Raw genomic sequence first — 13,725 nt, 5'->3', positions numbered from 1 at the left:
TGTGCAGAGGAACTACAAATAAAATATGTGGGTACAGTATCTGTTTTGACTACTGTACTAAACCATCGTAGGCACTGCATATATGTATATATACCTGTCTCACGACGGTCTAAACCCAGCTCACGTTCCCTATTAGTGGGTGAACAATCCAATGCAAAAAGCGATGTTGCTATGAACTTATCTCGGTGATAACTTTTCTGACACCTCCTGCTCAAAACCCGAAAAACTTAAAAGTATACATAAAGTTTAAGTTCATAATAACGGATGAATTCAACTTGTTCTGAGTTCGGGACATAACTACTACACTCCACACACAGTATACACAACTATTATATTCTTATTGTATGCATTTAGGGCACGACTAACGACAGAAAACAGAATTTCAGAGAAGGATTGCTTTATTTGTCTTTCTGAAAAGATCCATTTTCAATTCAACTTAAGCAACCTCTGGGATACTTGCTATTCTTGGTGAATTGCAGCTCTACAAACTGCAATTAAAGTACAGTTATATGAAAAAGAAAAATATTGAAATATGGACAAATAATTTGGAAATCACACAACAGCCAGTGAAACCTGAAATATAACATGACCTTTAGCCCAGCAATAGAGCAAGACGCAGACAGTGAGTACAGAGATCTGTTGAAATCTTTGAGGTCAGTAACGCTGTAATGCTACAGTAGCTCGGGCTGCACAATATATTATATTTCTTTTCTTATTTTTTTTTATCGATCACTGTGATGCCAGCTTGAGCTGTAAACACATCACAAAAAAACTGTGATATGGCACTCAGGGATTTTTCGAGTAGAAAACTGCACTTTAAAATGTAATTCATTCCTTTTTTATTGGTGTCTTTTGTGTTTAGTTCAATTTGTTTTAAAGATATACTATCCAGGTTTGTTGGTTAGGGTTTGTAAACATGCTCACCAGAAAAAGTTAAAGTAAAAGCCAACCCCAGATTCACTCCCAAACACAGAAATTAAGAAGAAAATAAGAAAATACAGACCCAAACACCTCTAGTGGGTCAAAAATGATGAGTTAGAGGAATTACTTCTGTATGAGTCTACACATTTTTTATTTTTAAGGAAAATCCTGCGTAGTATATCTTAAATAAAAGATTGTTGGGAATAATTTCCTTTCTTTTTTTTTAATTCAATAAGCAACTGTATTTTAGAAGTATACTGAAAGCTGCAGAACACTGAATACACTTTAATATCTGTTTATTTATCAGTTTTCAAAGTTTATGCACATTTAATATGCATATTGCATATTTTCCAGATATCATGCAGCCCTAATGCTAGCTGATGTGTGTACGCCAATCAAGGCTCCACTGAATTAGAAACATACTGGGGAAAAAAAGTTTGCTGCAAGTCAAAAGAATTGGTTCAGACTGACGAATAAGAACAAAAGTACTGATTTTTTAAGACAACTCAAATGCATCAGGAACAGAAGAGCGTACACCGCCCTTGTGATGTAGCAAACTGGATTAAGTCCATATCCATAAAGGGAGATAAAAACAATCAGTGTTTCACATGCGTTCAGCATTCCACAGTCATTGCATTGCAGCAGACTGTCTCCATCAGTGGCTGATAGAAGAGAACGATCAGAGCCCTGATACAGAGGCCAGTATTCCCCTCACCTCAGCACAACCTCTGAAGCTGCCCTTTGCCTTTCTGAAGCGCTGTGACACAATGTCAGGCTGAAGAGCGAGCAACTAATGTCAAGACTGAACCATCTTTTTATGGGGATCAAAGACATACCGCTTGAAATGCAAGTGAATGCCAACAGGCTGAGAATCAGTTTTGGGCTCCTCTTCATTTGCTGGTCCACCTTTGCCTCCACCCTTCCCTTTCTTCTTAGAGGTGGAGGATAACAACTGCTTGGTTTCTGAGCTGAGACCCTCTGAAGAAAAGATAAACAGGCAGGTCACGTAAAAAGGTTGATTATCTAAAACAGCAATTGTTTAAATAGATCCTCTTGTGTAATAAATCTAGATTATACTGTCCTACACTACATACAGTAGTTAGGTCAACTTAATCATCTCAGTGTGGGTATATCTGATGCTTGATAGAGATCTATTCTTCCCTGTTATGTGTGCAGTAGGTGCTGGAGCCTGTTCAGTGTGCTGACCTCAAGATCAACTGATGCCTTCATCCTCCTGATGTAACTGATGAAAATGTGTAGAGAACCAGGTCTCAGCTGCTCCTGCGTTAGTCTGGCTCATCCTGACACACTTCCTTCACTTTAGGCCTCGTTCTCAGCCACGCCAAGCTGTTTGCTGCGAACGCTGAGCTCCTGCACGCATTACAAATTCTTCTGTGCCATCATATCTACCCCCTTCTCTCTGTACATGGCTGCTTGTTTGCAGTTTTGCGCACAGAAGGTAAGAAATGTTCTGGGTTCACTGCTTTACACGCTGGCTGCCTGACCTCACGTACAATGGCGCCAGCATTCTTCTTGTTATCGTTATGCCAATGTGAGGGTTGTTATGGTTGCAGCGCAGACAGAAATCTCTCTGTGTTATCTACGATCAGCTGAAAATGTCCGTTTACCACCACAGAACACACTCACACGCCCAGACTTAAATGATTTGTGTTCGCATATAAGCGACACACAGGAAGTGAATTTTTACACATTTATATTAAAATTTCTAGGTATTTGTTTGCAGAAAATATATATAAATATCTACTATATAATAAAAATACTGCACAGGCTTAAAGGGAAATGGGACAGTCACTGAAGCATAAGAATCAAGATAAGTGCATGTGAAGCATTAATGATATGACTATTGGTGTACTCATCAGACAGGGTCCAAAATCAACACCCAATGAGCACCAAATATGGGAAGAAACTGGCAACTAACAAAATAGCGTTAGTTGCCAAGTTGGAAGCAAGTTTATTTTGGAGGAGCAGCGTAACATCAGGTTTAAAACACTGGGTTTTCTGTGCTTACACCAGATAAGAGTATGACCTAATGATATTGTCACTATCCCCCTAAATTCATCAACAGAAGACTGTCAAACACACTCAAGCTTCTCAAATGTGCAGATTTGCTGCTTTTCTGTGTGTTTAATGTATATTTTGGGGTCAAACTGAACAAGGACTTTGACTGTATCACCTTAGACTTAAGGGAATTTTGATGCACATTCGTGGGCCAAACCCTTCCAGTTGAAGTTACATACCTAGAAATAATGCAGGTACGAGCGGAAAGAAATGAAAAGCACTGACCAGTGAAGGATGCATGAAAGCAAACACTCCTACACATTTTCATTCACTCTCTTCATCTTAAGAAAAGACAGTAAATGAAAGAAACAGTCTGTGGAGCAAAAGGCAGTCAACAGAAACTCACAAAACTGAGAAACAGGGCTGCACAATTATGTATTGTTTATTTATTGTCATTGTGATGTCAACTTGCACGATAAAGTTTAACACATCACGAAAGACTGCGATGTTGCTCTCAGGGATTTCATTACTAAGTTGAAAGAGAGTATCAGAATAAAACGGCATTTTAAAATGTATCTCTCATTCCTTTTTTGGTTATTGATGCTTTTTGTGTTCAGTTCATTGTTCAATTTGTTGCTGAAACAAAATTCAACAAGCAGTTTGTTGTATTTAAGTGTTATAGTGACAGCAGCAGAAAGGCAGAACTGAGCACACTTTAATATTTGTTTATTTATTGCAAGTAATTTTCAACAATGTTATCACATGTTTTCCTCAGATCATGCAGCCCTATGGACAAATAGCGACAAGCCATGCATCATCCAGCAGATCAAGATATATACATAGCTCTGGAGAACATGCGCATTTGTGCCATCATACAAATGTAAAGCTTGCAAAAAAGCATTAAGGCCATGAAGTAAAACCTTAGAGTTAAAATGTCAGCAGTAAAAGGATAGTTACACCTAAACCTAACATGACATTGACACTAGTGTATTAGTGTTGTCCTCAGTATTGATAGACTGGTACTAGCTGTACTTTCTCACTCTCTTATTGTTAACATTCACTACAGTCATTCTGCTGATGTCTGCTGCTAACAAAGCAGTCATATGACAGCCTCGTTATATTTATAATTCAATAAAAATGTTAAATTTTAAGCCCTCAATGTCCATTTTTTCTCATGGTATTGAAAATAGTACTGGATATTGATATTTTTCGAAGTATCATATCGAATTTTTAAACTCCAGCATCATGATAACACTACAGTGTATTGATAAAGTACGGCAGGAGACCGTATTCAGACATGTGGCTGTATCAATTATTTGACCTACCCCTTTTCTTTCCTGCAGAATAGTTCCATCTTTGTCCTAATGCCTGCGGGCAGTCTCAGATGAACACCACTGGATGTTCATTTTATGTTCATGCATGAAGATGTGTGCGTTTAGTATGTCTGAGACTTTTGAGTATGTGAGTGTGAGGCGGCGGAGAGGATGTAGGTAAGGTTCTCTTTCTAAATGTTTTTGTTTTCTCTTCCCTCCCGGTGTGGAGCAGTGGTTTCGGAGCAACAGAAGGTAAAATAAACACAGAACAGACTTCCCCCGGAACACAGGCAATCCCCAGAGGAATCCTGGGAATGTGGCTCAGGATGTCGGGCCTACCACTCTTACCGCATCCTGAAAACTGTCCACAGAGCCACAGCGTCCAGGGAAAGACAGAGAAAGTGCTCTGGTATTGATGAACAGGGAGACTTGTCTATGTTACATTGTTAAAGACCACAGTGAGTTTGATGCGTGTGACTCAGCCTCCATTAAACAGTATCAGTTGTGTGAGTTACTGGTGTGTGTAACTTCTCACCTCAGGTCATCCTTACCTTGTACTCGGATCTTGAACTTCCCGCTCTGTCCAAACCCACCCTCGATAACGCCAGTCTCGCCTGTCGACAGTGTGACCTTCAACCCCACAAAGAGCTGGAGGTTGGTCTCCTTCTTGAACAGGTTGCGGCCAATCACAGTGTAGTCGTCCGTCACCTAAACAAGAGAGAGCTTTATGAGCTGCAGCACAAATGACAGATAAAACGAAAGCACAAAATGTGACACACGTGATTAGAAGTACTTGTTATATGGTGTGCAAGCATGAGATCTAATTATGACTGTGAAAATGTCAGGATGTGTTTTAGTTTGATCTCATTTTTCCATCCTTTGATTTCTAGATCTTGTGGTGTTGTCGTGACTTCACTCATCATGGCGGGGTGAGAAAGAAGAGCAGAATCTCTGTCCTCTGCCCTCATCAACTGTACCACTCGCCGTCAGCCACATTCTTCGAGGCTCGTCGCCTGGCTGTCTCGCACTCCCTCTTTCATCCTCCTGCACATTTTATGCTATATTTGTTTGTATTTCTTTCTTATCATCCATCACTAAGTCGATCTAACCCGCTACTAATCTGATAACATGAGGGCACCGCTCTGTCTCCAACTCATCCCCCCCACCGCCAGCTCTTCCTCTCTCTTCTGCCTAACCCTCTTTCATTCTTGAACATTTGACCCTGACGTCCCTCAAGCGTGACTGATGCGCTGATAAAAAAAAATACAGTTACTGTACACGTCCGACAGACCGTATGAATTGTGACTGGACGAGGCCATCATATCTCAACAATGCCAGTAATGTGTTCTTTTACAAAAAGGAATTCTTACGTCTTGAAACATAACTGCCTCTCTCTAGGAGACAGATGAAGGACACATGTAACGTCACATGACCACGATCTGACCTCTCGCACACGCTGTTCTACTCCTGAGTCAGTGACTGGAGCTGTCAACAGCCTGAGGTGCTAACAGCAGGAAACTAGTTCACACACTTGACCCCTGACCTGAGTCTGACCCTGCAGGAGGGAGCACACAGAGAAACTTCACTGTACAGCGCAGAATGACAAGAGACAAAACATCTTTAGTGCACCCACAGATGAAAATACAAACTGAGGAGTCGCAGGGTGTTGACTTTTTAAAAAAAATAACTCAGATGAAGTCAATAAGAAAACAACAGCATATGATGAGATGTGGACGTAATGAACCGGAGGACAGAATGTAACAGTGTTAACTAGAAAAAAAATCAAAACGGCATGTGTGAGAGAGAGAGAAAGAAGCTGAGCCAGAGAGGAGCGAGGGAACTCATGCAGTCATGTGGGTATTCCTGTGCCTCTCAGGTGTGTCCAAACAGTGCCAGCCTCTGACAGATAGACAGGGCTAGTGGCGTCAGTTGGCCACCCACGCATGCCTCTGTGTCACAGCACATGCGAAGGCATGCATACCCACCATGCCTCAAACACTGATCACCAGGGCTGCATGTGCATGCTTGTTTGTGTGTGCATGTTTGTGACTGTACAATAGGGGCTCTGTCTGAGAGGCAAGCTCCAGTGCCACCAGCAATGAGAAACATCCAAAGAAAAATCAGAGCCAGAAGGAGAACAAGGTGATAGAGAGGGCAGAGGAGCAAGGACAACACTCAAGGGTACACAGAGAGGATGAAAGTCAGAAAAGGACCATTTTAAATAAATGTGCTGAGTGTCCCACTCACCCTCTCCACCTGTCCCTCCTTGTGTTTTGTCTTGTAGATGCGCAGGCGAGGCAGGGTGGTCTCAGCATAGCTCTTATCTTCAAACCCCTGGAGCAGACGGCCTTGAAAGGCCAACCGGCATGCATTGGCGTGGATGTCTGTGTCCAGCTTGGAACCAATCACCAGGCAGAGTGAGGGGCACGTGACTGGCCGCTCAAACTCCAACAAGGCCCACTGCTCTGGGTCAGGTCCTGGACTCGCCTCCCCCTGACCAGTGACATATTCATCCTGGTAGAAGTACTCCCTCTCGAAGGTGAAGGGTGTGTCCAGCGAGCAGGGCTGTGATGGAGGTGGTTTAGCGTCTGAAGGGAGCTCTGAGGCACCCACCGGTGGCAGGCCAAAGAAGGTAACCCTCGCCATGACCGTCTCATGACCAACAGTGATGTGGAACTTGGCACGGGTGGCAAGAGAGCCCTTGAAGTAGCCTATCTTCCTCACAGAGATGACAGCTGCATAGAGGGTGCGCAAGGACCCTGGGGTGCACACCACACCCCGCTCTAACAGTTTGGGGTCAAATTGTGTCACGCACACACCCACACGATCCCCCTGCATGGCCCCGGACACTGGCTTCCGAAACATCTGCACCGACTTTATCTTCTTGGTCACCTGACGGCAGAGACACAATAAATAAAATTCATACATTTTTCAATTTAGTAAAATAAGTTAAATGAATAGTTTTGGAAAGTTTTGGAAAGTATGCAAATTCACATTGTGTTTAAAAAAGTTCAGAGCTCACCATGCTTTATCCATGCATGTGTTTTTTGTTGTTTTACTATTTTCAAAATTTTCTTAACTTAAAATTTATGACTAAAATTTAGAAACATGATATGAACCACAGAAAAAATATCAGATATTATCTCCACAGTACAAAGATGTTTTATAATATATTGCAGGGAAAAGGCCCTACAGAGGACTTTTTTGTTGATAAAATATGCACATACTTAAGTACATGGTTCATTATGCACAACTTGCAGTTTAAGCTTCTTCTTTTAAAAGATAACAGTGTTATTTGTCAAAATATTACTCTTGCCCATTAATGGTAATGGTAAAGACCACTGATGATTAAATATATACACATACTGAGGCTTTTAAAAGTCTCTGCCAAGTACTGTATGTTATTTTTGAGAGAAAAGATAATATTTGGCACCAAAACATGACAATTTGGATACGTTTTTAAATACTATCAAGCTTTGATAAAAACTTAATTATAGCTAATGATGTGCTTTGTTTTTTTAACTATAAATCTCCAAACAAATCACAAGTATACAAATGACCAATTAAAAGATATCTATCTCACTACCTGTCCATCTAACTCATCTGTGATTGTGGGATCTGGTACACCACAATGTTTCTGTGGTTGTTTTTGTTGTTTGTTACACGCTGACCAAATCAACAGTAGTGGCACCAATCAAGGCTCCGTAATGACTGTTTATTTGGCCATTTGCTGCCACCAAGAGGAGAAAATGAAAACTGCAGACAAAACTGCTGAGCCTGGCTGAATACGTGCATCTGGTCTAAATTACTGAACTCCTGTGCTGCCAGTCCACCCCCAGTTCCCTCATCCTTCCCACACATTAAACTGACACATCCTCTGCACCCACTCGGACATCCCTCCCTCTGTCTGCCTGCTTCCAGTCAACTTCTGAACTTCCGAATCTCTGTGGTTCCTCTAAAAGAATTTCCAGCTCTTAGGTATGTTCCCTGCTTGTAAATATCAGAGATTTAGAATACCGTACCTTTAGCGCAGGGATTTCCACAGTGTCATTGATGGCCAGCGACCCCTGCAGGATGGTTCCAGTCATAACTGTTCCCTGACCGCGGATGGAGAAGCAATGGTCCACAGCCATCAGGAGGTCACCTGCGGGGTCTCTCTGAGGGAGGTACGTCTGTTTCTTCAAAAGCTGAGACAGACAACCAAAAGGGCAAGAAGGCAACACATTTATTTACTCACACAAAAGATAACTGCTGTCATAATACCGCAAGGTCACAAATACACAAACCAGATAAAAGAGAGGGACTAATTAGATCCATATCTTGCTGGTGTTAAGTCTGACCGTGTGGCAGCCTCACACACACTGCCTAACACACACACTGACTCTGGTGTTATAAGTGCTGAGAGTCGTACTGAGGCTTTTCACACCCCAGGAAAAAATATAACCTCTTCAAATGCAGCATACTGTGTCATGAGAGCTTGACAAGAGAGAAATTACAAAGTTATGTTTGCTGGACCAACTTCTTCAGCTGTTCTTCCCCCAGATTTTTCATTGTAAGCTTTTCTAATAACATCATCCGGTTGAATGGATTTTTGAGCAATGTACCAATGCTATTTTCAGCAAACACTTTATCTGTATTAGCCATAGTTGCTACTAGCTGGTCAAACAAGCTGGTAGGCAGCGGTCAAGTAGCCTTCGAGCTACTGCAGTGTTGCCAGGATGGTTTAAAAACATTATCATTAGCCAGAAATAATGTGAATGTTGGGAAAAAAACTCAAATTCACAATAGCTGCGACCATGTACAAGCATACATACACATGTTCATGCATTCACACACACACACACACACACACAGACACAACGTCACAAACAATTGTCACTCGCCCAATGACGCATTTCTCAGAAAAGTGGTTCAGGGCATGGCAAAATGGTGTGTATGTGTATGTCTGCCTCTCTGTGTGTGTATCTACAAAGTCTGGTCATGTTACATGAATCCATTCAGAAGTTGTGCACTTATATGCACCCCCACCCCAATCCCCCCTCAGCCAACTGCCACACACCATGACACATACACACTGTGTGACCTCCGTGCCAAATTTCATCCTCCTAGGACAAAAACTGTGGCTGCCAAAGGGTGAGGAAATGTTTGTGGACCAACAGCACAGCTAAAAATGAGAAAATCTTCCACACTGTGACAAACCAGTCCAAAATTTTGTCAACCCTCAAGCTCATTTTCTTTTTTACCAAAATAATGCATCCTAAATCTGCCTAACTGGATGGAAAATCATAATTCCACAGAGAAAAGTATGCCCTTACACAAAGACTGAAGGCAGTACTTTTTCATTAATCATCACACATGTCTGTTATGATGTAAGATTTATTTTAGAGTAGCAACTGAAGAACTTTAAATACACACAACACTACAATATGGCTAAAATATGTATCTCACCATTGGAATTGCAGGAGGGGCATCGCCCGAGTATCCTTAATAATAGACCACACACCACTGGCTTGAAGTGTGTGTTTATGTACAACACAAAGGATTATATGATGTTGTCATGTTAAAAGATTTTTTATCTTTTTATATATAGAGATCTGTCATAAATATCTACAAATATGTCTTAAATATGTTTGTATTTCTGAACTCATGCTTCTCCTGAATTCTTTGAATCATTATCTGCTCTGAGATAAACCACTTTCATTTTTTGTAGCACATCAAACAAGTAATACAGACTAATTAACAGCGTGCCAGTAACAACGGCCAACTTCACCCATTATCTGATGGACTTTGTTGTCTGAACAAAGACAGTATTCTGTTGTTAGTTTCAGTTGTGTGGTGAGTTAACTTGAACAATGTCAGCTGACTAACAGCACTTGTCCATAAGTGAGAGCTTATGTGCTCTTTTGAGCTAAATTAGTAACAATGGAGGGGGACCAGTGTGTTTCCGGACTTTACCTCTATTAACTCTGGCACTCCATGTGGCTCCTCTGTGTCAGGAGCCTCCGGGCCCCCAGGCTTCGCTGCCACAGCAATCACTGGACATTCCTTAAATCTGGCCGACAGAAAAAAACAGTCATACTGGAATCACTCCATGCTTTGATGTTGGAGTAATGATTAAAGTTACTCTGAATAAAAAACAAGTGGGTCTGACAGACAGACTGCTGGAATGCAGAGAGGGAGACAGAATGTGTAATGAATGAGGAAGTTTGAGGAGAGATTCAACCCCGAGCCACTGGGAGTATACCGGATGCCCTAACCCACTTAGCAGTCTGGGCCCACATTTCCACATTTTCCTGATTGATACTTTTACTTGTAATAAATGCAGACCTGGTGTTCTCCAGAGTTTTGTGCAGCCTCTTGGTCATTTTCTCAATGGCACTCTGTCTCTTGTTGGGCGGCAGTAGGTCAGTTTTGTTCAGGACGACCACCATGCGAGGGCAGGTCAGCTCTCCTATCAGCAGACACTCTGCAGTTTGAGTCTGCACCCCTTTCACCACATCCACCACCAGCATCATTAGGTCAATGATTTGGGCACCTAGAAAAGGCAGATAACGCAAAATATATCTTATTGACATGGAAGAAAAGCAGCAAGCTAAAAGAACAAACAATATTTAACACAGATACCCAAAAATAACAGTAGAACAAGAAGAGAAATTAGAGGAGGGGTGCACAAAGGCAAAGAGAGAGTAAAAGGCTAGAGGGTTGAAACCAGAGCTGCAGCTCACTTGGTTGTCTTTCCTTTCCCTCTTTTCTTTCCTGACTTTGGCAGTCTCTCTTCCCTGTGTTCCCCTCTTTTCTCTCCTTCTATTTGGCTCCCTCTCTTTCCTGTGCTCTCCCCACTTGGGACAGGAGGGGAAGTTTAAAACATACCCCAATCCCAACACTTTCCTTCCTCCCTAATCTACAGCATGTGCCACTCCACTGGCTTATAGATTTCATTTTGGCTACACAACACAGCAGCATTCAGTGTTTGAGTGCCTCTAGCCTGCCGCCCTGATGCAAGGTCATCACTTCTACCAAAGTCTGTGTATCTCACATTTTTAAAAACAGTCCTGGTTTTTCATTTGTGTGACAAATTGTTAGGACTAAAAGAGAATGTGGATAAGAGAGACAGCGCCCCTCTGGGTCCTTATTATTTGCTCTGGACACCACTGGAGTTATTTCTCCTCATACTCCCAACTATCCAAGGCAATATGACTTCACCGGTGTAGCTGATTGCAGAGAAAAGGCGCCCTCTGCTGGATAACTTAAATATGTGTGTGATAACGATGAGGATGTATATAAGCAGCATCCTACTGTGACCATGATTGCAGTATTCAGACAGCAGTATAGTGTATCATCTTATTTTCTGCTATGATATGTTACTGACACACTGGTACTAATATTATAGTACATTCTACTTTGATATTGTTATAAATACACAGTGGCACCAAGTAGTATTAGTGTTTGCATCAATATGTTAAGCTATATAATGGTAGAAGAGCTGCAACAATTCATGGATTAATCAGTTAAGTTGATAATTAATCACTTTAAGTGGTGTTTTTTTAAAGAACAAAATCAAATTTCTCTGATTCCAGCTTCTTAAATGTAAATATTTTCTGGTTTCTTTACTCCTCTAAGACAGCAAATTGAATATATTTGGGTTGTGGACACCACAATACATTAGAGGACGTCATCTTGGGCTTTGGGAAAAACTGACTGACATTTTGCACCACTGTCTGGCATTTTATAGACCAAATAACTAATCAAATAATCCCGAAAATATTCAACAGATCAGTTGCCAATGAAAATAATTGTTAGTTGCAACCCTAAATGGTAGTTTTCCCCCTTTTTGCTACCTGATTCAAGTTGCTTAAAATCAAATGGCATGAACAGGGGACTTTATCCCTGGACCTTCAGATAAAAAGTGAGACACTCAGCTGACTGCTCTGCTTTTTTGGCAGTTGCGCAATTTTCCAATCTATGGCTGTTTTACATTTGGATGATGATGTGTGCCTGTAAATAAGGTTAAGAGACTCCATGCACTTTGGTGTCAGAGTCCTGGTATAAAGCACACTATCAAACTGTCATGGCTTAATGAGACACTTGAATGAAAATGGATAATTATTAGCCTTACCAGGAGCACCTGTGCTTTCAGACTATGACAAGTCAGAAAGTCTGCTGTGATAAAGGCCAATTTAAGAGGCATGTTTTTATCTTCGGTTGTACACACATAGCTGGCAAGGTTTTTTTTGTATGTATTGCTAAATCTAATGCAATCTTATTCAACAGCCCTGCAGTAAATCCTAGCTTTGTGAAGGCTATGAAGTTCACTATAGTGAAAAGTATTTCTAATATTTAGTCTTGTAATACAAACTACAGCTTCTAAAATGACCACACTGTAAATGAACACCTCATAAAACAGTTTAATTAACTGGCTGTTGTGTTGGGCTGTATGCCTGTACCTAATACACTGGCAACTGAGTGAAGTTGGTAAGGCATGGCTGCTGTCGCCTGTATATAGGTCAGCTGACCCTGACTGTATCCCATGTGTGTACCACCCTTTCATTCACTGTCATCAGCGACACTTTAGCACCATGACTTGCAGAGAATTCAGAGAGCTCACCCCCAATGATAGTCCTGATAAGAGAGGCATGTCCCGGACAATCCACCAGGGTGAACTGCAAGTTGTTATACTGCTGCTGGCCTCCACTGTCCCGCAGATGATCCGGAAGATCCACCGTGAAGGAGGAGAAGCCGAGGTCCAGCGTGATGCCTCTCTCACGGGACTGCGGGTTCTTGTCGAAGGCAGCGGTGGAGGCGGTGCTGCTCAGCGCCCTGGCGAGCGACGTCTTCCCGCTGTCGACATGTCCGAGCACCCCGATGTTGAAATTCAACGTCTTGGTGCGACTGTCAGTAGACTCTGACATTTTGATAGTTAAATGTAATGCACGTTACTCGGAGCTGGACCTTGAACTCAACTTCAACGGAAGCATTAAACGGCGGTATTAACTGCCCACAGTCTTTCCGTTCGTTGCTTTTTAACCCCGAAACACCTTCAACAACAAGCTACTTTATTTGGTTTGGGACTTACAAAACAAATACAGTTATAAATGAGACTTTAACGTTACTTTAGCATGAAAACAGTTGAGAGAAACGTCATCCTTGCTGTCAGTGCAGTCCATCCTCAGGACAACATGGTAAAGCGGAACGTGTTTTAGCAGCTAACAAAAGTAAAAAGGGGAAAACTGACCTGACATAACCGCTCTTTGACTAAAATGTATCTATAAAGCGTCGATGAGACGATTAAAACCCTTCAGCTTTTAAGTTCCGTATTCATATGAGACTGGTGTTCACTTTGACAAGTTTCTAGCAGTTTCTACTACGACAAAGCAACTGAAACACAACCGGAAATGAATACTCTCATGGGCGGGGTTATGAGTGTTTCAAATGATTGACAGAAACTCTATCCAATCAGTGCGTCACATCAGTC

General features: G+C 41.7%; 1 protein-coding gene across 1 annotated transcript; it reads right to left on the bottom strand.

Moving 5' to 3' along the window:
* Positions 1 to 292: 292 nt before the first annotated feature.
* Positions 293 to 13,649, bottom strand: eefsec (eukaryotic elongation factor, selenocysteine-tRNA-specific). Its single transcript, XM_050037265.1, has 7 exons — positions 12,859 to 13,649; positions 10,581 to 10,788; positions 10,209 to 10,305; positions 8,276 to 8,440; positions 6,501 to 7,145; positions 4,805 to 4,961; positions 293 to 1,899 (listed from the first exon to the last, which is right to left on the bottom strand). The coding sequence occupies exons 1-7, from the start codon at positions 13,160 to 13,162 to the stop codon at positions 1,718 to 1,720; spliced, it is 1,758 nt and encodes a 585-aa protein (XP_049893222.1). The 5' UTR covers positions 13,163 to 13,649; the 3' UTR covers positions 293 to 1,717.
* Between the last annotated feature and the right edge of the window lie 76 nt (positions 13,650 to 13,725).

This window comes from Epinephelus moara, chromosome 24 (genome assembly GCF_006386435.1).
Source record: "Epinephelus moara isolate mb chromosome 24, YSFRI_EMoa_1.0, whole genome shotgun sequence".
NCBI lineage: Eukaryota > Metazoa > Chordata > Actinopteri > Perciformes > Serranidae > Epinephelus > Epinephelus moara.
The sequence above is the reverse complement of the archived record's forward strand: the minus strand, read 5'-3'. Positions and strand labels throughout refer to the sequence as shown.